The 27732-nt window shown below is 43.9% G+C and overlaps 1 protein-coding gene across 1 annotated transcript in view; it reads right to left on the reverse strand.

Annotated features, from left to right (window-relative positions):
• Positions 1 to 20407: 20407 nt before the first annotated feature.
• Positions 20408 to 27732, reverse strand: part of RIPOR3 (RIPOR family member 3) — a 192757-nt gene continuing 185432 nt past the window's right edge. The window contains exon 22 of the mRNA XM_077460523.1: positions 20408 to 26064. Within this exon, the coding sequence (XP_077316649.1) occupies positions 25964 to 26064 (101 nt within the window). The 3' untranslated portion in view covers positions 20408 to 25963. The remainder of the gene's footprint in view (positions 26065 to 27732) is intronic.

Consider the following 27732-nt stretch of genomic DNA (forward strand, 5'->3'; position numbering starts at 1 on the left):
TAAGCCAAGGGGAAAATAATACTGGGAGTATACTATAGGCCCCCTAACCTGAGGCAGGAGGGGTAGACGAACCTCCTATCACAATTTCGATTAGCAGCAAGAATGGGAAGTGTTGGGGGATTTTAACCACTAGAGATCCGCACTATAGCCGAATAACGGCTACAGCGCGGACCTGCTTTGACGTCGTCCCGTGCACGAGCGGTCTGCGCGCCCCCTGACTCGCCTGATCATGGATCCGAGCAAGGGGTTGATCCCGACCACTTACCACGTGATCAGCTGTCAGCCAATGACAGCTGATCATGTGACAAAACAGAGCCGGTAATCGGCTATTTTTTCCTCCTGACAGCGCGAGGAAAGAAAAAAAAAGCCGATCACCGGTGGCCGTGATCGGGACATCAGTCCCGATCACGGCCAGCTTATCAGTGCCCACCTGCCCCCTGCCAGTACCACCCAAATATTAAAAAAGTGCCACCCATCAGTGCCCATAGTGCCATACATCAGTGCCCACAGTGCCACCTATCAGTGCCCACAATCTGCCTCAACAACATTGCTGCACCTCAGTGCCACATATCTGTGCCCATCAGTGTCATCTACCAGTGCCCAGCAGTGCCACCTATCGGTCCCATCTATCAGTGGTACCTATCAGTGCCCCTTAGTGCCACCCATCCGTGCCACCCATCCGTGCCCATCTTTGCCCATCAGTGCCGCCTTATCTGTGCCCATCAGTACTGCCTTATCTGTGCCTATCGGTGCCACCTTATCTGTGCCTATTAGTGTCGCCTTAACTGTGCCTATCAGTGCCCACCAGTGCCGCCTCATCAGCGCATTTCAATGAAGGAGAAAAATGACCTGTTTGCAAAATTTTATAACAAACTATTAAACATGATTTATTTTAATTTTTTTTTATTTTGCATCTTTTTTTGTTTGTTTAGCAAAAAATAAAACTCCCAGCTGTAATTAAATACCACCAAAAGAAAGCTCTATTTGTGGGAAAAAAATGATAAAAATTTCATTTGGGTACAGTGTTGTATGGCTGCGCAATTGTCATTCAAAGTGCATCAGTGAAAATTGGTCTGGGCAGGAGGGGGGTTTAAGTGCCCAGTAAGCAAGTGGTTAATTATCCAGACATACACTGGGTGGAAGGAACCACGCATTCCTACACTTGATCGGAAATTCCTCCAACAAAAGTCAGATGAGAGCTTTTGGTCAGAAAATGCGATTGTGCGTATACTCCATAGGACTTTTGCTGGCGTAATTTCGGCCAGCGAAAAATTAAGAGCATGTTCTCAATTTTTCAGTCGGAAAAATTGTCTGTACAAATTCCGACACGCAAAATTCCTACGCATGCTCGGAAACAATTCGACGCTTGCTTGGAAGCATTGAACTTAATTTTCTTGGCTCGTCGTAGTGTTGTACATCACCGCGTTCTTGACGGTCGAAAGTTCAGAGAACTTTTTTGTGACCGTGTGTATGCAAGACAGCTTGAGCGGAATCCTGCCGGAAAAACCATCTGAGCTTTTTTCCGACCAAGATTCCTATCCTCTGTATGCGGCATAAGGCTCTCCAGTTCCTAAATGTCTTGCAGGACAATTTTATGGGTCAGATGGTAGACGCACCAACTAGAAACAAGGCGTTACTAGATCTACTGATTACCAACAATACAGACCTGATCATGGATGTGGTAATACGAGGCAATTTAGGAAACCGCGATCACAGGTCAAATGACTTCAGTATAAATCACACAAATAGGAAACATAAGGGGAACACAAAGACACTGAGATTCAAAAGAGCCAACTTCCCTAAACTACGAACCTTGCTAGAGGATATAAATTGGGATAAAATCTTAGAAACAAAGAACACAGAGGAGAGATGGGTTTGCTTTAAGAGCATTAGCCAGTGCATACAATTGGGAAATACATTTAAAAGCGCAAACAAAAGATGGCTGGATGGTTTAACTCCAATGTAAAAATGCATATAAAAGCAAAGGAGAAGGCCTTCAGAAAATACAAGGCTGAGGGATCATCGTCAGCATTCAGACTTTACAAAGAATGCAACAAGATATGTAAGGGTGCAATTAAGGCAGCAAACATAGCGGTGGAGAGCAAAAAAAATCCCAAGAAATTCTTTAAGTATATAAACAGTAAACCATATAACCATATTGGCCCCATAAATAATGAGGAAGGACATCTGGTTACAAGGGATGGGGAGATGGCGAAGGTATTGAAATTATTCTTCACAAGGGAAACGGGGGGGGGGGGGGCTTCAGTAACCAAAACTGCAGTGTTTGTCCTCATGACACATCACAGGAAGCACCATCATGGCTAGCAGAGGACAGAATTAGAAATCGACTTGGGAAACTTAACATTAATAAATCACTGGGGCCAGATGGCTTGCACCCGAGGGTACTTGGGGAACTCAGTCAAGTAATTGCCAGACCATTTGTCCTAATTTTTACTGACAGTCTACTGACTGGAATGGTACCAGCTATTTGGAGAAAAGCCAATGTAGCACCAATATTTAAAAAAGGGCAAAAATACATCCCTGGGAATTACAGACCAGTTAGCCTAACATCAATAGTATGCAAGCTCATGGAGGGGATGATAAGGGACTATATACAAGATTTTAGTAAAGAAAACAGTTTCATTGGCAGTAAACAGCATGAATTCATGAAGAATCATTCTTGCCAAACCAATCTATTAACCTTCTATGAGTACGTGAGCTGCCATCTAGATAAAGGAAGGCCCATAGACATGGTGTATCTGGATTTTGCAAAAGCATTTGACACAGTTCCCCATGAACTTTTACTCTACAAAGTAAGGTCCGTTGGCATGGACCATAGGGTGAGTACATGGATTGAAAACTGGCTACAAGGCCGAGTTCAGAGGGTGGTGATAAATGGGGAGTACTCGGATTGGTCAGGGGTGGGTAGTGGGGTCCCCCAGGGGTCTATGCTTGGACCAATCCTGTTTAATTTGTTCATAAACGACCTGGAGGATGGGGTAAACAGTTCAATCTCTGTATTTGTGGACGATACTAAGCTAAGCAGGGCAATAACTTCTCCACAGGATGTGGAAACCTTGCAAGAAGATCTGAACAAATTAATGGGGTGGGCAACTACATGGCAAATGAGGTTTAATGTAGAAAAATTTAAAATGCTGCATTTGGATGGCAAACATATAAATGCAATCTACTCACTAGGGGGAGAACCTCTGGGGATAGGATGGAAAAGGACCTGGGGGTCCTAGTAGATGATAGGCTCAGCAATGGCATGCAATACCAAGCTGCTGCTAACGGAGCAAACAGAATATTGGCATGCAATAAAAAGGGGATTAACTCCAGGGATAAAGCAATAATTCTCCCACTCTACAAGACTTTGGTCCAGCCTCGCTTGGAATATGCTGTCCAGTTCTGGGCACCAGTCCTCAGGAAGGATTTACTGGAAATGGTGTGAGTACAAAGAAGGGCAACAAAGCTAGGGTCTGGATGATATCCGTTATCAGAAAGGTTGCGAGCACTGAACTTACTCTCTCTGGAGAAAAGACGCTTGAGAAGGGATATGATTTCAATATACAAATACCGTACTGGTGACCCCCACAATAGGGATAAAACTTTTTTTGCTTGAAGGGAGTTTAATAAGACTCGTGGCCACTCATTAAAATGAGAAGAAAAGAGGTTTAACCTTAAACTGCGTAAAGGGTTCTTTACTGTAAGATGGGCAAGGATGTGGAATTCCTTTCCACAAGTGGTGGTTTCAGCGCGGGGCATCTATATTTTAAAAAAAACTATTCGATTATCACCTGAACGTCCGCAACATACAGGGATATACAATACTGACATATAATCACACACATAGGTTGGACTTGTGTCTTTTTTCAACCTCACCTACTATTTAAGAGTTCAGGAGTGAGTTACATGCAGAGTTCAGGAGTACGTTATGCACAGAGTGCAGGGTTCAGGGGTGCGCTACGTACAGGGTGCATGGTTAAGGCTAAAGCTACATACAGAGTGCAGAGTTCAGGAGTGCGTTACATGCAGAGTGCATTACATACAGAGTTCAGGAGTGCGCTACACACAGAGAGCAGGGTTCAGGGGTGTGCTATGTGGAGAGTGCAGGGATGCGCCACGAACAGAGTGCAGGGTTCCGGAGCGCACTATGTACAGAGAGTTCAGGATTACAGTACATGTAGAGTTCAGGAGTGAGCTACGCAGAGTGCAGAGTCCAGTTTATGCTACGTCCAGAGTGCAGGGCTCAAGAGTGCGCTGCATACAGAGTGCAGGATTCAGGGGTGCGCTATGCACAGTGTACAACACTATTCTCAACCCCCCCAAAAAAGCTTCCTGTTCTCTCTCTCAGATTCTGGAGATCTGGCTCCACTGTGAGTGTCTGCAGTGATATGTTAAATCCAGGAGCCGCTGAGAGCAAAGCTGTCCCTTGTAAACCTAGAAGTGACAGCAGGGAGAGGAGGGTGAGAGCTGGAGGTGGCAAATGGAGTTCCACCACATTCCCGCTGCAGCACTGGGTGCGAGGGCCACATGACCAGGCCTGGCAGAACATATTCAGCTTACGGGCCTTGTGTTTGACATATGTGCTCTGAAGAATCAAGGACGCTGGTTTTTATTTGAATGGCTGTGTAAGTTTTTATTTGAATGGCTGTGTAAATTATTTGATGTGATTGTTTCCAAGGAAAGTTAAAGGACAACTTAAGTTTTTATTTATTATTGAATAGATCTCCAAGCTACAGCTGCAGGACAAATCCAGCCCATAACAGGATTGCATCTGGCTCACAGATAGTCAGGTGCCTCCCCCCCCACTGTGTTGTGATCATCGCATCAGCTGTTTACTGGGACAGCCAGCATTCTAGATAAATGATGCCCCAGCATGACGGAACTTCCTCCAACCATACCTTCTCAACCTTCCGGCTCCAGATTTTCTGCTACTCTGATTACAGTTACCCTATCAGGAAGATGTAAGTGGGGCTCTGACGGGGACCCTGATGCTTAGGGGACTGCTAAGGCAGGCTCTGATGTAAAGGACTCTGTTTGGGTACCCTGATGTAAGGGGGAGACTGCTAAAGAGGACCCTGATGTAAGATGGGGCTGTAATGGGGGACCCTGATGCAAGGTGAGACTCCTGGGGGAGACTGTGATATGAGGGGGCTATGATGAGGGACTCCTAATATAGGGGGCTCCGAGGAGGACCCTAATGTAAATTCAATTTTGATGTGGTACCCAATGTAAGGGGTTCTTAAGGCAGATTGATATAATAGGGGTTCTCTGATGAGGGAACCCTGATATAAGTGGATCTCTAAGGAGGACCCTAATGTAAGTGCAATTCTGATTGGGAACCTTTTAAAAGGGGGTCTTTGAGGAGGACCCTGATGTAAGGGGAGACTCCTAAGGCACACTGATTTAGGAGGGCTATGATGAGGGAACCCTGATATAAGTGGGTCTCTGAGGAGGACTCTAATTAAGTGCAATTCTCATTGGAATCCTGATATAAGTGGGTCTTTGAGGAGGACCCTGATGTAAGGGGAGGCTCCTAAGGCACACTGATATAAGGGGGCTCTGATAAGGGAACCCTGATAGAAGGGGATCTCTGAGGAGGACCCTAATATGAGTTCAGTTCTGATAGGGAACCTGATGTAAGGGGGGCTCTAATGGGGGTTCTGTTGGAAGGGGAACTTCCTAAGGCACTCTCTAATACACATCTTCAATCTCTCCCTGTCTTCTGGTATCTTCCCCAACTCTCTAAAACATGCACTTGTCAGACCCATACTTAAAAAAATCCTCACTGGACCCATCCAATCCTAACAACCTACACCCCATCTCCTTATCCAAACTCCTCGAATGTCTGGTCTACAACCGACTAAGCATCCACCTCACTGATAATAGCCTTCTTGATGCCCTTCAGTCTGGATTTCGTCCTCAACACTCCACAGAAACGGCTCTCCTAAAACTAAAAAACGATCTACTAACAGCCAAAACCAATCGACATTATTCTGTACTCCTCCTTCTGGACCTCTCTGCTGCCTTTGATACGGTTGACCACCCCCTCCTCCTCAAAAAACTCCACACCTTTGGTCTCCGTGACTGTACTCTTCAATGGTTCTCTTCCTACTTATCCAACCGCACCTTTAGCGTTTCTTACAACTCTACTTCCTCCTCTCCTCTTCCTTTCTCTGTTGGGGTCCCCCAAGGTTCTGTTCTTGGACTGCTCCTATTTTCAATCTACACCTCCTCCCTGGGTCAACTGATAGCCTCCCATGGCTTCCAATACCACCTCTACGCTGACGACACCCAAATCTATTTCTCTACCCTTCAGCTCACTCCCTCTGTCTCCTCACGTATAACTAATTTACTATCAGATATATCAGTCTGGATGTCCCATCACTTCCTCAAACTCAATCTATCCAAAACCGAACTTATAATTTTTCCTCTTAATTCACTCGCTGGTCATCTCTTGCATCGACTACTGCAACTCCCTTCTCATTGGCTTACCTCTACATAGTCTATCACCTCTTCAATCTATCATGAATGCTGCTGCCAGACTCATCCACCTTACCAATTGCTCTTTGTTTGCTACTCCTCTCTGTCAATCCCTCCACTGGCTTCCGCTCAGCCAAAGAATTAAATTCAAAATACTAACTACGTACAAAGCCATCCACAACTCTGCCCCCAGCTACATCACTAGCTTAGTCTCTAAATACCAACCTACTCATTCTCTTCGTTCCTCTCAAGACCTCCTGCTCTCTAGCTCCCTCATCACCTCCTCCAGGACTTTTCCAAAGCCTCTCCAATCCTATGGAATGCCCTACCCCAATCTGTCTGCCTATCTCCTACTTTATTAGCTTTTGAGACGATCCCTGAAAACCCTTCTCTTCAGATAAGCCTACCCTACCCACACCTAACAACTGTATTTTCATTTTCTCCATCAGCTCATCCCCCATAGTTATTACCTTTTGTTTCAACTTGACCCTCCCTTCTAGATTGTAAGCTCTAACGAGCAGGGCCCTCTGATCCCTCCTGTATTGATTTGTATTGTAAGTGTACTGTCTGCCCTCATATTGTAAAGAGCTGCGCAAACTGTTGGCGCTATATAAATCCTGAATAATAATAATAATAATAAAGGCAGACTCTGATGTAAGGGGGGCTCTGAGGTGGACCCTAATGTAAGGCAAATGGTACATTTGAGAAGCTTCTCTCCTGCCCCTCATCAAAAGGGGAATTTATTACAATCGGTGATCAGTTTGTTTCCTGGTCTCCAAATTCAGAGCTGAACCACCAGGTTGGGCTATTAAACTACAGGCCAGTAGACAAAGGGTGATGCATGTTGAAGATATTACTACTCTAAAAAAAAGAATGCGCTCGCTTGTAATTGAGAAGTAGCAGTAGCTCACTGGATGAGGGTTTTTCTGGCGTGGTAATTTATGTAAATGGGATTTGTACTTAGTTTATAAGTTGTAATGTGATTGATAGTATGTGAATTGTATAGATTTCAGAATTTTTGAATATTCAAATTTTTTTTTCCGTACTGTCAACTGACACCATAGAAAGCAAGGTTTTTTTTTCCATTGTCTTATGCGGGGGGGGGGGGGGGTCGCTCTGGACAAGGGTCACAGTGCACCTGCCGTGAATGAGCCCTTAAAGAGACTTTTTGAGTCGACATGTTGCTGTTTGGGTAAAAGTGTCTTCAACAACTAAAGTGTTCTCTCAGAACTAGTTAATGCATCAGTGTTATGTGTTTCTGAATTGTAAGCTCAGAGGATAAATAATCCGAGTACTGAGTACTTAGAAATTAACCTGGTTTAGTATCCTCAGGCTCAAGTCTCTAAATCAGCCACCTGTACAATGTTTCATAAAGTGCAGTTGTGATGTGTGTGAAGATGTTGGGTGTACATGTTCTGTTATATATATTGACTTGCAGAATTGCTTTCATTGTTTAACCTCCTTAGCGGTAATCCCGAGTCTGGCTCGGGTTGGGAATTTCATTACAATAGCGGTAACCCCGAGCCAGACTCGGGCTTGCACCGCTCGATGCAGGGGAGGACACAGGTAACGTCACTTACCTTGTCCCCTGGATCCAGCGATGTCCGCCGCGCTGTGTGATCGAGCCGTCCTGCGCTCGATTCACAGTGCCGAATGCCGCCGAGCTCCGTTCCCTGCGACGTTACGGCGCACGGGAGCGGAGAACGGCGGCAAATTCAAAAATGTAAAAAGACACAAAAGACACACAGCACTGTAATCTTACAGATTACAGTGCTGTAGTAAAAAATACACACCCCCTTTGTCCCTAGTGGTCTGTGCAATGCCCTGCATGCACTTTTATATTATAAATACTGTTTTTTACTGCTTGTAATTTGGAGATTGTCCATAGCAACCAAAACATGTCCCTTTTTCATCTTTTTTTGGATTTGATTACATTATTCAATAATTTTTATTATTCTTTATTATATTATAAACTTTATCATACCCGGGATGTCCGCTAGACTCTGGTTTGAAGAGATTTCAGAGCGTTATTCCTAAGAATTACAGGACTACAAAATAAAAGCCAGATTTCCATGCAAAATAATTGTACCGCTTTCAGCACCTTATTCCAGACTGAATCATACCGCCAGGGAGGTTAATCTTTTTTTTTTTTTTTTTTGTAGTGTGTACATGTTTTTACTCCTGAAATAAAAGAATGAGCACCTTAGGGTTTGAGCATAGGTCGTAGCTCAGTGGGTAGGACCTCTGTCTGGTCTGCTGGAGACCTGAGTTCAAATCCCTCTGAGGGAAAGCCTGGTGCAGAGTGGTGCCTGAATCTCCCTGTTGGTGGAACAGGGCTGTGGGAGATGTTTGAGACCCACTGGCTGTGAAACTATATTGAGGGTGATGCCAAGAAAAATCTAAGTATCTACTATTATGAATGGGCTGCCCTGGTAAGGCAGCCCATTCTATTTATATATCACAGATCATGGACCAAAGAGGAAGGGTGTCCACAATCTAATGTGATGCCCACACATGTTACAGGCCTGTGGGGACCTGGAACTGGAGCAGACTGGTCCATGGCCTCCAAGCTTTCACTCAAGGATTTGAGTTCAAATCTACTGCTCTTCACAGATTCACACCAGGGTCAGCAGCACTTTTTATGGATTTGCACATGGAGCCTACAGTGCTTTGTGAAGAAGCAGTCTGGGTTTTTAGCGCTTTTGTGGATTGGCACTCAGGGTCTACAGCACTGTTGTGGATTTGAACTCAGGTCTACCGCACCCTGGTCAACACTCATATCCACTGAGCTATTCGCCTCGGCTCAATCACTGACCTCTTCGTTCTTCTATTTCAGGAGTAAAACGTAATCACAAATTTAGATATATGAGCTAGGAATCGAACCAGCTACTCTAAAATCACTGCTGGGTTATAGGCGGTCTGTTAAACCCCTGAGCTAGCCAGCCAGCTCTTTATACATAGACTCAAATTAAAAACAGATAGAACTAGATTTGAACCCACAACGCCAAAACATCTGTTGAGTGAGTGGCTGGCTGCTTATCCCCTGCACCAGAGCACCGCTCAGACTTGGGGTTTAGCAGCCAGCCCTTTGTACATCAAATTTGGTGATTCAGGAGTTACTATTTAAAATGACTTAAATCCCAGGTTGGTAAGAATTGGGATTTATGCTAATTTGGGATATTACTATTTATATGACTTTTATACAATTTTTTGTTCTTATTGTGGCTTAGGAATCTAATGGCCAGTTTAATGGACATTAATACATGGATATGTTTACTGACTCCTAATATTCAGTGTTTATTCATGGTGATAGCAGTGGTGGTGTTGGAACAGAGTGATTGCTCCACGACTCACTGAATTTGTGTGTCTTCTTATGGCTTTGAAGACCCAGATGTGAATCGTGATGTAGTATTTCAATGACACGCCTTGTGTTCAGTAGTGTGGAAGCTGTCTTGTTTCTTATTTGGGGCTTTGGTTCGGAGCGGTTCCCAGACGAGCCTTTGGACTCCAGCTTTGGATACGGAGTTTGAGTGAAGTTGTGTGAGCTGTGGGAGATGTTTGAGACCCACCGGCTGTGAAACTATATAGAGGGTGATGCCAAGAAAAAAAAAAATCTAAGTCTCTACTATTATGAATGGACTGCCCTAGTAAGGCAGCCCATTCTATTTATATATGTTGCACTCATGTCACAGACCATGGACCAAAGAGGAAGGGTGTCCACAATCTAATGTGATGCCCACACATGTTACAGGCCTGTGACTGGAGCAGACTGGTGGGTTGTCCATGGCCTCCAAACTTTCACTCAGGGATTTGAGTTTGAGTCTAGTGCTCTTTATGGATTCACATCTGGTGTTTGCAGTGCTTTCATGGATTTGCACTTCGGGGGTCTACAGCACTTTTGTGGATTTGAACTTGAGTCTACGGTGCCCTGGTCAACACTCTCATCCACTGAGCTACTCACCTCTGCTCAAGTATTGATGTGTTAATTCTCCTATTTCAGGGGTAAAAGTTACCACGATTTAAAAAAAGAACAACCAGGATTTGAACCAGCAACTTGAAAACCACTACAGGATCCTAAGCTATCTCTTAACCCCATGAGCCAGGCAGGAATTCGAGCTGTAAGCCACTCAATCAAGACCTAGTAAGTTGGAAATGTGATCTCTGACTTCTACAAATTTAAGTAGACCTGCAACTTCAAAAGTTTTCCTAGACTGCTGGCTAGTTGCAAAACCCCTAAAGCAGAGCAAGGGTCTTGCTTGCAGCTTTAGCAGCCAACCTTTAAACATCAACGCTCCCTTTGTGATGAATAAAGTATTCTGAATTACTCGAGACTTATAAATAAAATTACCCCAAAACCGAGAATTGAGATTTAGAATTCTTTCTTCTATTGTAGGTTCTGGCACAGGTGTTTAGCAAACAAAGAGCTCTTTAATAAAATGATCAATTACTCCTGACAGTCATCATTATCATCAATTGTTATGAGGGGCAAGCTGCACATTCTGGTGATCAACCCCATTTTGGTGCTCACCTGAGCCAAACGGAAGCTTATATTGACTGAAGGGAAGTTTTTTTTATCCTCCATGGCAGTTAACAAAAATATTTTTTGTGGATTTGGCAGCGTTTACCATTTGGTTCGGAACATCTTATTAAGTGAAGGATGTTCTTCACAGTTGATGTGAAGGCTGTCTATTCTGTGAAGAATTCATGATATTGAAAAGTGTTACTCCTAATAGCGCTGGTGCTGGCTGGCCAAAGGAAACCCAGCAGTAGTTTTGGAGAAGTATCAGGCTGAGATTTATTCCCCTTCGTGTTCCAAAGAGCAAAAAACTCCCTCGTGCGATCACTCTGTCCCCCGGATGGAAGTCGCTTCTCTCACAATGAGCTACAATTTTATGTATTTTCCCAGGTTCACAGCGTGGAATCAAAATGGTGGTTGGTAATGGAGGAACAATTGGAAGAATGAAGTTGGCCTATAGTCAGTTTGTTTTATTTTTGCTTTCTTGCAAAACTTACTATAAATAATAATCGTAAAAAAAATAAAGAGTATATAATGTATTGCAGGTAATATTCATAGTATCGCCCGATAACCCACAATAATTTATGTCCAATCAAAAATTTTTTTTTCTACATTTGGACAGAATGGTGAAGGTTTAACCACTTGCTTACTGGGCACTTTAACCCCCCTCCTGCCCAGACCAATTTTCAGCTTTTCAGCGCTGTCCCACTTTGAATGACAATTGCCCGGTCCTACAACAGTGTACTCAAATTAAATTTGTATCATTTTTTTTCACACAAATAGAGCTTTCTTTTGTTGGTATTTAATCACAGCTGGGATTTTTATTAAAAAAAATCATGTTTCATAGTTTGTTATAAAATTTTGCAAACAGGTAATTTCTCTCCTTCATTGATATGTACTGATGAGGCGGCACTGGTAGCCACAGATAAGGCGGCACTGATGGGGACAGATAAGGTGGCACTGATAGATTGCACTGATGGGCAATGATAGGTGGCACTGATTTGCAGCACTGTTGATGAGGCACTGATAGATGGCGCTGGTGGGCACTGGCAGGTGGCACTGAGGAGCTGGCGGCAGCTCTCGGTGATCGGGACCGATGTCCCACTAGCAGGCGCCGGTGATGGACTTTTTTTTTTCTCCTCATGCTGAGAATAGCCAATTAACGGCTCTGTTTACATCACATGATCAGCTGTCATTGGCTGACATCTGAACATCTTGTAAGGGGGATTGACCCCTTACTCTGATCTAGCAAGTCTCATAGTCTCGCTGATCACAGAGCACGCTGCGCGCGCCCTGCAGGACGCACGCAGGCCGCTCGGGCACGGTAGGACTTCAATAGACGTACTACCAGCAAAGCAGGTCATTTAGCCTGTTCAGATCCACGCTATAGCCGAATGACGACTACAGCGTGGATCTGAACAATTTTCGTTTTAATGTGTACCGTTTTCGGATAAAAATCTGAAAAAAAAAGACTGCGCATGATCAGAAACAATAGACAACAACAACAAAAAAAGCCTTTGTGGTACGAAAATTTTCTTATTTCCTTTCTCAATTCCAACTTGCTGTGAAACATTGAAGAAAATCAGGCAATCGCCCGATTTTCTTATAGTGTGTACCCCACGTAAAAGTTTTTTCCTGCACCAGTAAGAATGATATCAACAGAGAGGATCTAAGGGAAATTCTTTAGACAAAAAGAAAAAGACAGGGGACAGACAGACCTTCTTCCAGGCTACTAATAATACTTACTTTTATCTACGTAGCTGTTGGAGAGTTTTCTTAATTTGCTGGTAAAATGTCACCAGGACATGAAGTACGTTCTTTTTATCCAGGGCTTTATTGGAGAGATTTTACATCACTTCCTGTCCTGCCAACTCTGGCATTCAATAGACAGGAAGTCAGGGAAAATCTAAAATATGGACACTGTGAGGAAGTCACTTTGGGCAGGGGGCTTGTGGAACTCAGATTTCCTTAGAGAGCTCTGGAACCTCCTTGTCCAGCTCCCCTGGCCTCTCTTATGAGTAAGTCACCTTGTGTCTATTAGGGGTACAGGGTGACCGAGAACCCCAGTCTGATCTGAACTAATCAGACTCACCGTACAACCACACAAGACTCAGCATTTCCTTTTACCCGTTATCCAGGGTCTTACATGTGTGGTCTGTGTTAAAGGAATGAAGGGGCTCTTTCACTTGGGATAGTAATATTTTCAAACAATATCCCTCAAGAATGGGTGCTTGGGTGCCCCCATTACAAGCTTCTTGCTGTGGGGGCACTCAACAGGAGGGAGGGGCCAGGAGCTCCACCGGGGGGACCCAACAAGAGGAGGATCGGGGGCCGCTCTGTGCAAAACTATTACACAGAGCAGGTAAATATAACATGCTTGTTATTTTTTTTAAACATATATTGTCTTTATTATGACTTTAAACTGCATAAGGGGTTCTTTACTGTCACAGCTGTAAGTGTTCAACGGGGAGATCTCTTAGATGGGCATCTTAGCAAACACAATATACAGGGGAAATGGTATTAACAGTAACACACACCCACACAGGTTGAACTGGATGGACTGGTGTCTTTATTCAACCTTACCAACTATGTAAGGAGAGTAGGAGGTGTTGTTATAATTATGACTGTGCTGTGATCCAGGTTGCTCTGATGGAGCGCATCTGTAATGTTATCCTGTTGGTTCCACTCTGCGCTCTCTTCCATGCTATTTTCTGAATGGACTTAGATGCTTTGATGGCCGACCCATAGACTTCTTCTCATTGCCAGGACAAGGTCATCCAGCGCCCAGGGCAAAGATGCCAAACTGCACCCCTTTGGGTTAGGGACAGGGCACACCATCTCTGCAATAAAACCATTGTGCCCAGGGCAGCAACCCCTTGTCTCAGGTCTGCTTCTGCTAATGAATATAAGCACATGGAGTGGAAGCATTGAGCTAACATGGGCATTTTAGATGTTTTATGCCAGCCATACTGGGAAAAAGGAAGCACAGAGAAATCTTCCCTTCCAATGTCCTTCTGGGATGAACTTCTTAAAGTTCTCCTTTAGGACCCATTCACACCTAGTATATTGTTTCAGGGGTAACCCATAACTGTCCCCGATTTCGAGCAATGTCCCTCTGTCCCTCATCCCTTGGTCTGAGCTATATAGTTGTACATAAAATGCACTTTTTATCCATCAAAAAGAGTTTACCTGTGCTAAATCTTTCATCTGATTTCTAAATTGCTGCATTTGTAAATTTCTAAAGCTAATATAAAGGAATAGTAGTGGTAAAGGAAAAAAAAAATCACTTGTGGGTTTAACCAATCTTGTTTTTTTGTACAATTCTCCTTTAAGGGGGAGTGGCAAAGGGGTGTGTCCTATGCCTGCATGCTTTTGCTGATAGGTGTCCCTCACTCCCATCTCAAAAAGTTGGGAGGTATGGAAACCCATTCACTCTGAACAGGCCCTAAACCAGCCTCAACATAAATCTGCACTGTATATGTTTTGTACTGAAAGTGGTTGTAAACCCACATGGAAAAAAAAACCCTGCAAGACAAAGGCATAATGAGCTAGCACCCTAGCTCATTATGTAATACTCACCTGAGAGCGAAGCCCCCTTGGCATTGCCCGTACACAGCACCGGCCGGCAACATTTCTCCCTGGAGTTACTTCCGGGTATTGCAGCTCCGGCGATGTGATTGGCTGGAGGCGCGATGATGTCACTCTCACTGAAGCAAACGCCACGTATGTGCCATTGCGTCAGTGCGCATGTGCCGATGACGTTGGCACATGCAGATACAGGGGATATCTCCTGAGCCGTGCAGGTTTAAAAGATATCCGGGGCAGCTTCAGGTAAGCCTAACTATAGGCTTACCTGTAGCAAAAAGTGTATTGTAAGGGTTTACAACCACTTGAAGCGGAGGTGCCTTTAACCCAACATAATGCAAGTGAACATCTTGCTGTGATATGTGCTCAGAGGTGCGAAGGGGCCCTTAAAAATGGGCCAATGAAAAGGGCACAGAGTGACTTCGCTAAACATTAACCAGTGAACACGGCTTCTTCTTCATCCATAAACATAATGACACAGAAAAGGGTCACCAATCTCCAATAACAACGCACAGCTCTGAGCGATCTTATCTGGATGGAAGTATTTATAGACTTAAGGTGGCCTTTTATCAGATTTTGCTGCTGCCTTTCACTTATACAAAAAAAGCATAGTCATCAGTGGTCTTTGTAATTTATGCCTGTGCATGTTTATGCATACCAACTGAAAGCTAAAATCAGGCTTGTACCCAGTGTTAGCTGACAGGTGAACAAAGGGGGTTGACCACAGAGCTGGGGGATGGAATGTGGGTGATTCTGCGTTAGGCTATGCAGCGATGGGGTGAGCGTTGGGGAGGAATAACAAGGGTAGCTGCATAAGCGTTTCGCTCTAGCTGGCGCTCTGTGCGGTTTAACGCTTGTAAGGTGTGGTGCAGACCAAGGAGCCATAACACTGCAGTAGAATGAACTGCAAGGACAATACTATTCTTATGATGCTTTGTATTATCACCAGAAGACTTTTTAATACAATTTTTCTACAATAAGATACATTTTCTATATGTGAAGTTCTTTGTATATTATATATTGCATATATATGCATATTTTTTTATTGCCCATAAAATCCCGCTTTTTGAGGTTATTTCATGTAGAATGAACTCTTACCTGAATGAAACAACATGCATTATGCATAAAAAAAGAGTGAGAAAATGTGTGTATGTCGCCCATAGCAACCTGATCCCAGCTGTCACTTGTCTAGGGAAGTATGGAAACAAAATACATAATTGCCTTCTATGTGCAACTCCATACTCTTACCTCTGAGACCTCTATGATCTTTGGCTGTGTTGTGCTTCCACCTGGTGGCCAATGTTGGTGTGGCATGTCAGGAAAGGCAAAACATGGAACTCCAAGCAATAGATAAAATTGGAAGGTTGGAAAAGCTTTTAATTTTTGTAGCCCCGTGTGTCCCTTCGGGGAGATTTCCCCGTGTGCACAACAGGAATTATGAGGAAATCTCTTTAACCGCTTCAGCCTCGGAAGGATTTACCCCCTTCCTGACCAGAGCACTTTTAGCGATTCGGCACTGCGTTGGTTTGACTGACAATTGCGCGGTCGTGCGGCGCTGCACCCAAAGAAAATTGACGTCCTTTTTTTCCCACAAATAGAGCTTTCTTTTGGTGGTATTTGATCGCCTCTACGTTTTTTTTTTTTTTTGCGCTATAAACAAAAAAAAGAGCGACAATTTTGAAGAAAACACAATATTTTGTACTTTTTGCTATAATAAATATCCCCATTTTTTTTTAAAAACAGCTAATTTTTCCCCAATTTAGGCTAATATGTATTCTTCTACATATTTTTGGTAAAAAAAAAAAAAATCGCAATAAGCGTATATTGATTGGTTTGCACAAAAGTTATAGCGTCTACAAAATAGGGGATATATTTATAGCATTATTATTTATTTTAATGGCGGTGATCTACCATTTTTATCGGGACTGCGACATTATGGCGGACACATTTTCGGGACCACTAGCATCTATACAGCGATCAGTGCTATAAAAATGCACTGATTACTGTAAAAATGTCACTGGCAGGGAAGGGGTTAACACAAGGTGGGCAATCAAGGGGTTAAGTGTGTTCCCTGTTTGTGTTTCTAACTGAAGGGGGAGGGGACTGACTAGAGGAAGTGACGGATCGTGGTTCCTAGCTAATAGGAACACACGATTTGTCACTCCTCTCAGAACAGAACAGGGAAGTGTGTGTTTGAGTTTTTTTTCACTGTCAGGGCGATAAGGATGTGGAACTCTCTTCCACCATTGGCATTTCCCCGTTCTGCCTTGTGTCATGACAGAGATCTACTGCTCCCTGTCATCGGGAGCGGTGATCGCTGTCATGGGAGTGGTAGCCCCCCCCCCACAGTTAGAATCACTCCCTAGGACACACTTAACCCCTTGATCGCCCCCTAGTGTTTAACCTCTTCCCTGCCAGTGTCATTTACACAGTAATAAGTGCATTTTTATAGCACTGATCGTTGTATAAATGACAATGTTCCCAAAATAGTGTCAAAAGTGTCCACCATGTTGCAGTCACAATAAAAATCGCAGATCACCACCATTACTAATAAAAAAAAAATTATAATAAAAATGCCATAAAACTATCCCCTATTTTGTAGACGCTATAACTTTTGCGCAAACCAATCAATATACACTTATTGCGATTTTTTTTACCAAAAATATGTAGAATACATATCGGCCTAAACTGAGGAAATTTGTATTTTTTTTTAATATATTCTCGGAGGATATTTATTATAGCAAAAAGTAAAAAATATTGTGTTTTTGTCAAAATTGTTGCTCTTTTTTTGTTTATAGCGCCAAAAAAAACAAATTTTGCAGAGGTGATCAAATTCCACACAAAAAAAAAGCTCTATTTGTGAGAAAAAAAAGGACGTCAATTTTGTTTGGGTGCAACGTTGCACGACCGCGCAATCGTTAGTTAAAGCTACGCAGTGCCGAATCACAAAAAGTGCTCTGGTCAGGAAGGGGGTAAAATCCTCTGGGGCTGAAGCGGTTAAAGAACACAATATACAGGTATATGGAAATGATTATTAGCACTGACACACACGTACACCTACACAGGTTGAACTGGATGGACTATTGTCTTTATTCAACCTTACTTACTATGTAACGATCGAATTATCAAATGATCGATTCGAAAGCGGCATTTTTGATATGATTTTTGGATCGTGTGTACGGGCCATAAGTCTGAATGTACAATCTCCTTAACCCCTTCACGCCTAGATGTAAAACAAATTTTAAATTTGTATCAGTGTCAGTTAGTGTCAGAGTGTTTTAGGTAGGATAAATAAAAAAAAAAAAAACATTTAAAAAAAAAAAAGTAAATTGCGCACTCTTGCTTTTGGTCTGAACTACAGGAACAAACAACAACGAACATACACATATATAGTATCTCTGCGATCGTTAGGATTAGGAGAATTTATTTTGAGTTGTTCTTTGGTGGTAGGTTATGGTAGTAACAAGAAATATACAGCTACCCTTAAAAAAAATGTTTATTTTTTTACTATTTTGGCTTAGTTTTCCTTTGATAATAATAAAAAAAAAATAAAAAAAAAATCAAGAGATATCCCTAATCATTTACCAATTGAAAGCCCAATTCGCCCTGGACCATTTACACTGTAATGGTGGTGATTAATATTATTTATTTTTATGTTTTTACACATGTGCAGTATTTTTCCTTAATTTAATTGCTGAAATAAACTCAGTATAATCCACCTGGATGCACAAAGTAGTTGTGATGAAATGTACGGTTTTTCGAACACATGTGAAAGTTGAAAAATTGTGCTAAGGCATGCAGGCCATAAAATACGCACAGGGTCGATTTTTGAAAAATAATTTTCTTTTTCGGAAATCTTATCTAAGAATTTTCGTTCCTATTTCGCGTCATTAGTGGGGCTGCAGCAACAGCTGATTTTTCATGCGGCCATTGAATTTGAGTTATTGGACATGTTGGAAATTTTTTTTTTTTGAAACACAAACGATTTTCTAATCAATGATGGGAGAATTGTGCGAGAAATGTAATCGAAAAAGAAATGCGCATTTGCAAAGAAAAGAAAATTCTCGGGAAAGAAGAGAAGATTCCCGGCCATGAAAAATTCTTTTCTGTAGCAACATGAGGTGAAATTGAAGGCTTGGTTGGTCGGATTTCGAAATCAATGGTGGCGCCATCGGATCACAAAACGCATAAAATTTTGATTTTCAAAAGAAAATTCTTTCAAAATTAGATTATGTATGGCCAGCCTAAGATTTTCTTTACCCTGTGGTTGAAAGGTTTAACATACCTCCTTCCTGTTCTGGTAAAAAAAAAAAAAACAAACAAAAAAAAAAAACTACACATTTTTAATCTCCTGTCACTGGTCAACCTATCCAGCTGAGACACAGATAGCAATAAAAACACAACAAGAATTGTAATCCTTCCTCAAGCCCCCATACACACGGGAGACAACGGCCGGTTAACCACTTAAGCCCCGGACCATTTTCCAGCTAAAGGACCAGGCCCCTTTTTGCGATTCAGCACTGCGTCGCTTTAACTGACAATTGCACGGTTGTGCAACGTGGCTCCCAAACAAAATTGGTGTCCTTTTTTTCCCACAAATAGAGCTTTCTTTTGGTGGTATTTGATTACCTGTTTTTTTTTTTTTGCGCTATGAACAAAAATAGAGCATCAATTTAGAAAAAAATTCAATATTTTTTGCTATAATAAATATCCCCAATAAATATATAAAAACCTTTTTTTCCTGTTTAGGCCGATACGTATTCTTCTACATATTTTTGGTAAAAAAAACCCCCAAAAAATGCAATAAGTGTTTATTAAGCGTAATGGCGGTGATCAGTGATTTTTATTGTGACTGCGACATTATGGCGGACATGTCGGACAATTTTGACACATTTTTGGGACCATTGGCATTAATACAGCGATTAAAAATGCACCGATTACTGTAAAAATGTCACTGGCAGTGAAGGGGTTAACCCCTAGGGGGCAGTGTAGGAGTTAAGTGTGAGTGTGTGTGTTTTTTTTTACTGTTGGGGGGCGTGGCTTGGCATGTGATGTCACTGATCGTCTTTCCCTATAACAGGGAACAGACGATCAGTGACAGCCACACTAGGAAGCACAGGGAGAGGTTTGTTTACACTTACCTCTCCTCGTTCTTCAGCTCTGTGACCCAATCGCGGGACACCGGGCGGCGCACTCGCGACCCGGTCCTGAGCTCCGTGGCCGTGGGACCCGATCGCAGCCGGTGTCCCGCGGCCACGGAGCTCAGGACCGGGTCGCGAGTGCGCCGCCAGCGGCGCGCGTGACCCACGGCTGGGCTCTTAAAGGGCAACGTACCTGTACGTGGCTGTGGCACGTGGTTAAATGTAAAAAAAATAAAAATGTCCGACATTCGGCCTGTGTGTATGTCGGCTTCTGTCGGATGTGAAAAAACCAGTAGCCGACCGACTCCTGATAAGCGCTCTCCGCCAATGGCGGAGAACACTGATCAGTGTTCTGACGGGGGAGGGGGCATCCCCTTTCAGAACACAACAGCTCAGTGGGGGGTTGATTGCTGTTCTAACATTGCATTGTTAGTACAGCGGCTCCGGCCAGGGATGTCAGTTTTCTGTAGTGTGTACCTGGCTTTAGTGCTTCCAACAAGTAAAAAAAAAAAAAGTGGTGCTGCACATACACAATAAATAACCCCCCCCCACCCCACCCCAAGGAAATTCTAGTATTATGTAAGTGTACTAATGTCTGACACGGAGCTGGTGACCATTAGGATAATATGGTGACACAATCCTCCTGACCGGTTTCCATAACAGATTCAAACACGATAACTCTGATGAGAACACAGGCTTTTATTCCATACTTGTGTACACAAGCAGAATACGGAATGTATCAGTTTTCATATACACAACTATATATAGAATGTACAGATCTGAGCTCCCGCTCATGGCTCGCTCAGGAATTCTTCTCGTTAAACATTATTTACAGAAGTTCTTCAAAGCATCACTTAAAAAAAAAAAAAAATGACATTTTGTCATGTACAGAGTGCAGCAGCTTCAGCAGAGCGAAGGTACATACACTGTATTACCAAAAGTATTGGGACGCCTGCCTTCACACGCACATGAAATTTAATGGCATCCCAGTCTTTAGTCTGTAGGGTTCAATATTGAGTTGGCCCACCCTTTGCAGCTATAACAGCTTCAACTCTTCTGGGAAGGCCGTCCACAAGGTTTAGGAGTGTGTCTAAGGCAGTGATGGTGAACCTTGGCACCCCAGATGTTTTGGAACTACATTTCCCATGATGCTCAACTACACTGCAGAGCGCATGAGAATCATGGGAAATGTAGTTCCAAAACATCTGGGGTGCCGAGGTTCACCATCACTGGTCTATGGGAATGTTTCATCACTCTTCCAGAAACGCATTTGTGAGGTCAGGCACGGATGTTGGACAAGAAGGCCTGGCTCACAGTCTCCGATCTAATTCATCCCAAAGGTGTTCTATCGGGTTGAGGTCAGGACTGTGCAGGCCAGTAAAGTTCCTCCACCCAAAACTCGCTCATCCCCACTATATTGCGCAGACAATTGGGCCACGCCTCCAATTCATTTGGTGGAGGAGGTATTATGGTGGAGGTTGTTTTTCAGAGGTTGGGCTTGGCCCTTTAGTTCTAGTGAAGGGAACTCTTAAGGTGTCAGCATACCAAGACATTTTGGACAATTTCATGATCCCAACTTTGTGGGAACAGTTTGGGGACGGCCCCTTCCTATTCCAACATGACTGCGTATCAGTGAACAAAAGGTCCATAAAGACTTGGATGAGCGAGTTTGGGGTAGAGGAACTTGACTGGCCTGCACAGAGCAGAGACTGCGAGCCAGGCCTTCTTGTCCAACATCAGTGCCTGACCTCACAAATTCTTCTGGAAGAATGGTCAAACATTCCCATAGACACCCTCCTAAACCTTGTGGACGGCCTTCCCAGAACAGTTGAAACTGTTGAACAGCTGCAAGGGGTGGGCCAACTCAATATTAAACCCTGGGATGCCATGAAACTTCATGTGTGTGTAAAGGCAGGCGTCCCAATACTTTTAAAAATATAACAGACATATCGCCGGAGCCATTCTGCTCTGCTACATGAGCTGCCGAATGGGATCGTTCTCGGTTTATACTCCACTCTACAATGATGTGATGCTTAACACACAAAGCTAACTCACCAGGAGAAGGATCTTTGTTTAAAAAAGAAAAAAAAAAAGTGCATAATTCTGCAGTCCAATGCGATTCGAAAAAAATACATCACATGGTGAAAAAAAAGATCCTTATTCTTTTATGAAAGCTGAACTCCAGGCAGATATAGAAAACACAACCAAATGCAGCTCTGTATTCATTAATACATCATTAAATGTATTTTTTCTATATATACACAAGCAGTGCAAGCAGGGTCACCATCAAAAATGTTGGAGCCCCCTACACAGTTTTAAACCTGGGCCCCACCACCCCCGGGCCTGACCATAAACATTCCCCAGGGCCCCGCCCACTGGCAGTCCCACCCCATGCCCTTCTCTTTCAGTCTCATCTCCCTGATCCCATGTCTTTCTCCTCCTTCTCCTCCAGTCCCATCTCCTCCATCCAATGTCATCCTTCTCCAGTCCTATCTCCTCCATCCCATGTCTTTATTCTCCTCCAGTCCCATCTCCTTCACCCTACCTCCTCCTACTCCAGTCCCATCTCCTCCATCCCACATCCTCCTCCAGTCCCATCTCCTCCATCCCACATCCTCCTCCAGTCCTATCTCCTCCATCCCATGTCTTTATTCTCCTCCAGTCCCATCTCCTCCATACCATGTCCTCCCCCTCCTCCAGTCCCATCTCCTTCTCCAGTCCCATGTCCTTATCTTTCTCCAGTCCCATGTCTTCATCCTCCTCCTCCAGTCCTGTCTTCATCCTCCTCCTCCAGTCCTGTCTTCATCCTCCTCCTCCAGTCCTGTCTTCATCCTCCTCCTCCTCCTCCAGTCCCATCTCCTCCATCCCACATCCTCCTCCTCCAGTGCCATCTCCTTCATACCATGTCCCCCCCCCCTCCTCCAGTCCCATCTCCGTCTCCTCCTCCAGTCCCATGTCTTCATCCTCCTCCCCCAGTCCTGTCTTCATCCTCCTCTTCTTCCAGTCCCATCTCCTCGATCTCACATCCTCCTCCTCCTCCTCCAGTCCCATCTCCTTCTCCAGTTCCATGTCCTTATCCTCCTCCAGGCCCATGTCTTGGTCCTCCTCCTCCAGTCCCATGTCTTCATCCTCCTCCAGTCCCATCTCCTCCATCTCACATTCTCCTCCAGTCCCATGTCCTTCTCCGGCCCCATGTCCTTATCCTCCTCCAGTCCCATCTCTTCCTCCTCCTCCAGTCCCATCTCCTCCATCCCACATCCTCCTCCAGTCCCATGTCCTTCTCCTCCTCCAGTCCCATGTCCTCCTCCTCCCGTCCCATCTCCTCTATCTCACATACTCCTCCTCCAGTCCCATCTCCTTTATACCACATCCTCCTCCTCCAGTCCCATCTCCTCTATCCCATATCCTCCTCCTCCAGTCCCATCTCCTCCATCCTGGGACTCCGGTTCTGCTGGCAACTACCTCCAAGGGCATTTCTCTCTCACTATCTGTTGTGTCTATGGGACCTCACAATGGTACACAGATGGTAAAAAAAAAAGAATGTGGTTTTCACGCTTCCATAATTTAGCCAAAATGGAAAAAAAAAGTGCTTGCTTTATATATACACATTTTTTTTTATAAATTACTAGAACATCGAAAAGGGCTATATCTTTGCATGAGATTTCCCCTCACTTCCCGTGGCACCAGAACAGGAAGTGGGGGAATCTCACTTTGAGGAAATAGCTTGCAATTGTTGCCTTATAATGTCCATAATATATATATATATATATATATATATATATATATATATATATATATATATATATATATATATATATATATATATACATACATACATACACACACACAATTTCTGGCTATATCCCCACAGGGAGATTCCCTCACTTCCTGTCCTGGTGACACCAAGAGAGAAAGTGAGGGGAAATCTCCTGCAATGACATAATCCTGTTGGTGTTCTAGTTATGTATAATACTAAAGTATATATAAAGCAAGCACTTTTTTCCACATTTTGGAAAAATTATGAAAGAGTTAAAACCCCATTTGTTTTTTTCCCCATCTGTGTCCCACGGGCTGCAGGAAAAAATTTTACTTGATTCTCCCATCAACACTGTGTTGATGGGGGAATCCCTGCTGAGGAGCCATTGCATTCTCCTGATGGGGGGGCGGGCGAACACAGTGATTATTGCTAGTGGCTACAAGAGCTATTAATAATTGTATGCAAAATCTGACAGGCTGGTTGTACTTAAGTTGATCGATCAATCCACTTGGGTACATTCAGCCTGCCCATACATAGTTTGAATCTCGGACAGTTCTGTTAAACAGACTTAGATTCAAACTGTCTATGGCCAGCGTTATCTGCACTCTAGCTGCAATCTTCACAGGGGCCGATCCGGGGATCTGTTTGTGGATCCCTTGCTGAGCGGGCAACTGACAGGTCTGTGTACACTCATGCTGTCTGTTTACACCCAACTGCCCTCTGATCTGGCCAGATGGAGGGGAATGGAGGCCTTCCATCTTTTCTTTTTGCCAGATCTGATCAGATTGGAGGTTGGTGGGTGCAAACGGACAAATTTCCATTTAAGTCTGCCATTCCATAGAGGAGAATGGGAGGTCCGATCGAACCACTCACTGGAAAGGGGCCTGAAAAACAATCCACATGGATTGCTTTTCAGAGCATTGGCTAGTTTAGTAAACCTGGACTAATAACAGCCACTGTAATGCTACCCATATTGCTGTCATTTTAACATGGTGACATAAGCTGACACCTATGCTACACATGTGTAAAGTCACTTTCACTCTGCTAAAAGGACAGCAATAGGGCTGGCAATACAGTGACTGATATTAACAGGGGAGCACAGGCTGTGCATATACAATGTCTTCTAGCAGCTTCAGGGAAACACTTTTTTTTTTTCACTCACCTCGATCTCTGCAGCAGCTTCTTTGCAGAGGAATTCTGTGCCTCCCACCAACAAAGGAAGCACGAGGCTCTGCAGGGATGGACTGTGCACCCTGTGTAACTATTGGCTAAGGAGGCAGCAGGAGGCGGGGAAGACTGCCTTCTCAGCCAATGAGCAACTGAAAGGCTGCTAAGTCCCTCCCTCATAACATTTCCCCAGTCCCAGCTTACTGTATTTCTATGTACTTAGCCTACGGTGCCTCTCCTGTACTATTCTCCTCCGGCTCCTCTCTCTTGCACACTTCCTGGTTGCCAGGACCCGGGGCCCCTCCAGATGCTCGGGCCTGGTACATGTGTATCGGCTGTACCCCCCTGATGGAGGCCCTGAGTGAAAGTACCTGAAATTGAAAAGGGCTGTCCTGTGTGACAGAGCTGTGTAGATCTCCTTGTAGCTCCATTCTGTGTATTTAGCTCTCAGCTTGGAGTTCAGCTTTAAGTGGACTTTCACTCAAAATGTAAAGCCCTCACCGCTGGTTCAACCCCTCCCTGCAGCAGGTTTTTTTTGTGTGTGTGTGTGTGTGTGTGGGGGGAGGATACAGATTTTTTTTTTTGGTACCCACTCCCACTTCCCCAAACCTTGCCCCTTGTTCTGCTCTCTGCCATCCCGCAGCCTCCTGGGACACGTGACCGGTCCCAGCAGACTGCAGGACTATTCACAAAGTGCCAGGCAAGGTTGCGCACACACAGTGGGGTTCCTCTTGGGAGCCACAGCTGGCTTCCCTATCCAAGATGGTGGCACAGCAGTAAGAAGAACGGGGCTGCAGGAACACATTGCTAAACCCAAAGTACTGGCAAGTACCTGATTTCTAAAAGTCAGCAGCTCCAGTATTCGCTGAAAAACAAAAATCAAACTGAAGTTCCTTTTTAGGTCTTTGTGACTTGAGCCTGTGGTGTCAGAATGACAGATAGGCAAGAAAATTGTCTCTTGCGATGTTATGGGGGGGGGGGGGGGCTTAGTGGAAGATGGCTCTTCATTAGGGGAACAGGAGTGGCAGGGGTGTGACAAAGTCACCGCATGTCCTATGCACCAAGAGTGTGGGTGGCCCTTGGCCAGATATGGACCATGAAGGAGCTGCCGGGGGACCAGAAGGCTAAAAGAAAATGGAGGGCCCCATCAGGATTTATCTTCCAAACCCGAAAATGTCTGTTTAGAAGTCAGATTTGTAAAGCCAATGTGGAAAAATAGAATATTTCTGCAGCGAGTGTGGAGTGACAATATACAATTGTTTCTGCCAGAAGCTTACAGAGAGATATCGGGAAATGTATATACAGTCCCTTTCAGAACACAGTGATCTCTATCTCGCCATCCAACGTCAACGTCTCCTGGAGCTCGCGGCAGATCTTGTCCGTCTTCCTGAAGACTTGTCGCCCTCGCTGACCTGAAAGAAGATCATTAGTTAGAAATCTGAAGAACATCAACTAAGCTTTGTATGCCTGACACACCACGGACTGTGATTACTGCTGGCATCCTACAGGGGGGCGTAATACAGAAAAACTGGATGTAACTATAGCCACTGCTTCTAGTTGTACCTTTTCTACTCACAGGTTGAACTGGATGGACAGTAATACAAGTGAAGGCCCAGAGAACTAGAGCAGCCAATCCCATTGTGTAATGTGGCATGAACATTAGTTCAGCACAATAATCAGGGCCAAGGGATAAATACATGGCAGTAGTCCAAGGTCATTAAAAGTGTAATATTCCAATGACCATAGGGAAGATGGTGAGAGATCCAACATACACAGGGCTGCCGTCACATAGGAACAGAGAACCGTGTTCCAAAGACGCCCAAAAAATGAGGAGAGAGGAGCCTCTAGGTGCAGATGTAGAACACATTTTTAATGTATACTTAATACAAGCAACTCACATTTTTGAAGTTAAATTCAGGCATGTAAAAACGGGCTGGACTGTCAACTGATGCAATCTCCCCCTGTTGGGATATTTACATGCCTGAATTTTACATTACAAATGTGAGTTGCTTGTATTAAGTGTACATTAATTAGTATTAGTAGTATTAGTATTAGCCCTTGTACACGCGGTCGGACATTCCGACGGAAGGTGTCCGATCGGACAGTGTTGTCGGATAATCCGACCGTGTGTGGTCTCCATCGGACTGTTTCCGTTGGAGTATCCGACGGACCAAGTTTTCCAACTTGTCGATAAAATTTTCTGACAACATGCTCCGATCGGACATAGTGTAGAGAATTCTGATCGGACAAAGTGCCACGCATGCTCAGATCAAATTCCTAGACCAAAGCTATTGGCTACTAGCCTGAACGTAGTCCTGTCGTAACGAAATAACGTCATCACGTTCTGAACGATCGGATATTCCGACAACTTTGTCCGACCGTGTGTATGCAACAGTTTTGGACAAAATCCATCAGACAAAATCCGACGGATTTGGTTGTCGGAATGTCCGACCGTGTGTACAAGGGCTTACTGTCCTGGGTTAATTCTGTGATAATGTGTGAAACATTACAGCGCGGTCTGACGGATGTCATCAGCTTATAAACACTTTCTGCCCATTTTTTTGACTTTCTAAATCCCGATGTAACAAATTCTTTATTAGGACAAGGATGCTGGAAATTAAATTGTCCTGCAGGTGGTGCAATTACATCCCTTTCATCTGTTTCTTCTTCCCATTTTTTTTTCTTTGCACGTACATCAAGATTTTATATTTTGGAAAATGTGTCACCTCCTGCACACACCTATGAACACATCTCTTATTTTAACAGGGGTAATGGGAATAATAGAGTATTGTTCTGTGTTAATCATGGATTCATGCAGAATACTCTTTATTGGCGAACTCATTGTACAAAGCCTGATGAAAATGATCGAAGGCATCCCAAGTTTTGCATCTTTAGTTAGTAAGCCAACAAAGGGTATCTTTGTACCACTTAAGAGCTCACTCCAGTCACCTGAAAAAAAAACCAGCACCGCCACATTGCAAGGGATAAATGCTCATAGGGTAGAGGAATAAGAGCTCATACGTACCTTATTCCTCGCTCCAGCAGGTGTCCTCCATGTTGTGCAACAAAACCTCCTCTCT

This window comes from Lithobates pipiens, unplaced genomic scaffold, assembly GCF_037356315.1.
Source record: "Lithobates pipiens isolate NorthernLeopardFrog02 unplaced genomic scaffold, aLitPip1_a1.2 Scaffold_28, whole genome shotgun sequence".
Taxonomy (NCBI): Eukaryota; Metazoa; Chordata; class Amphibia; order Anura; family Ranidae; genus Lithobates; species Lithobates pipiens.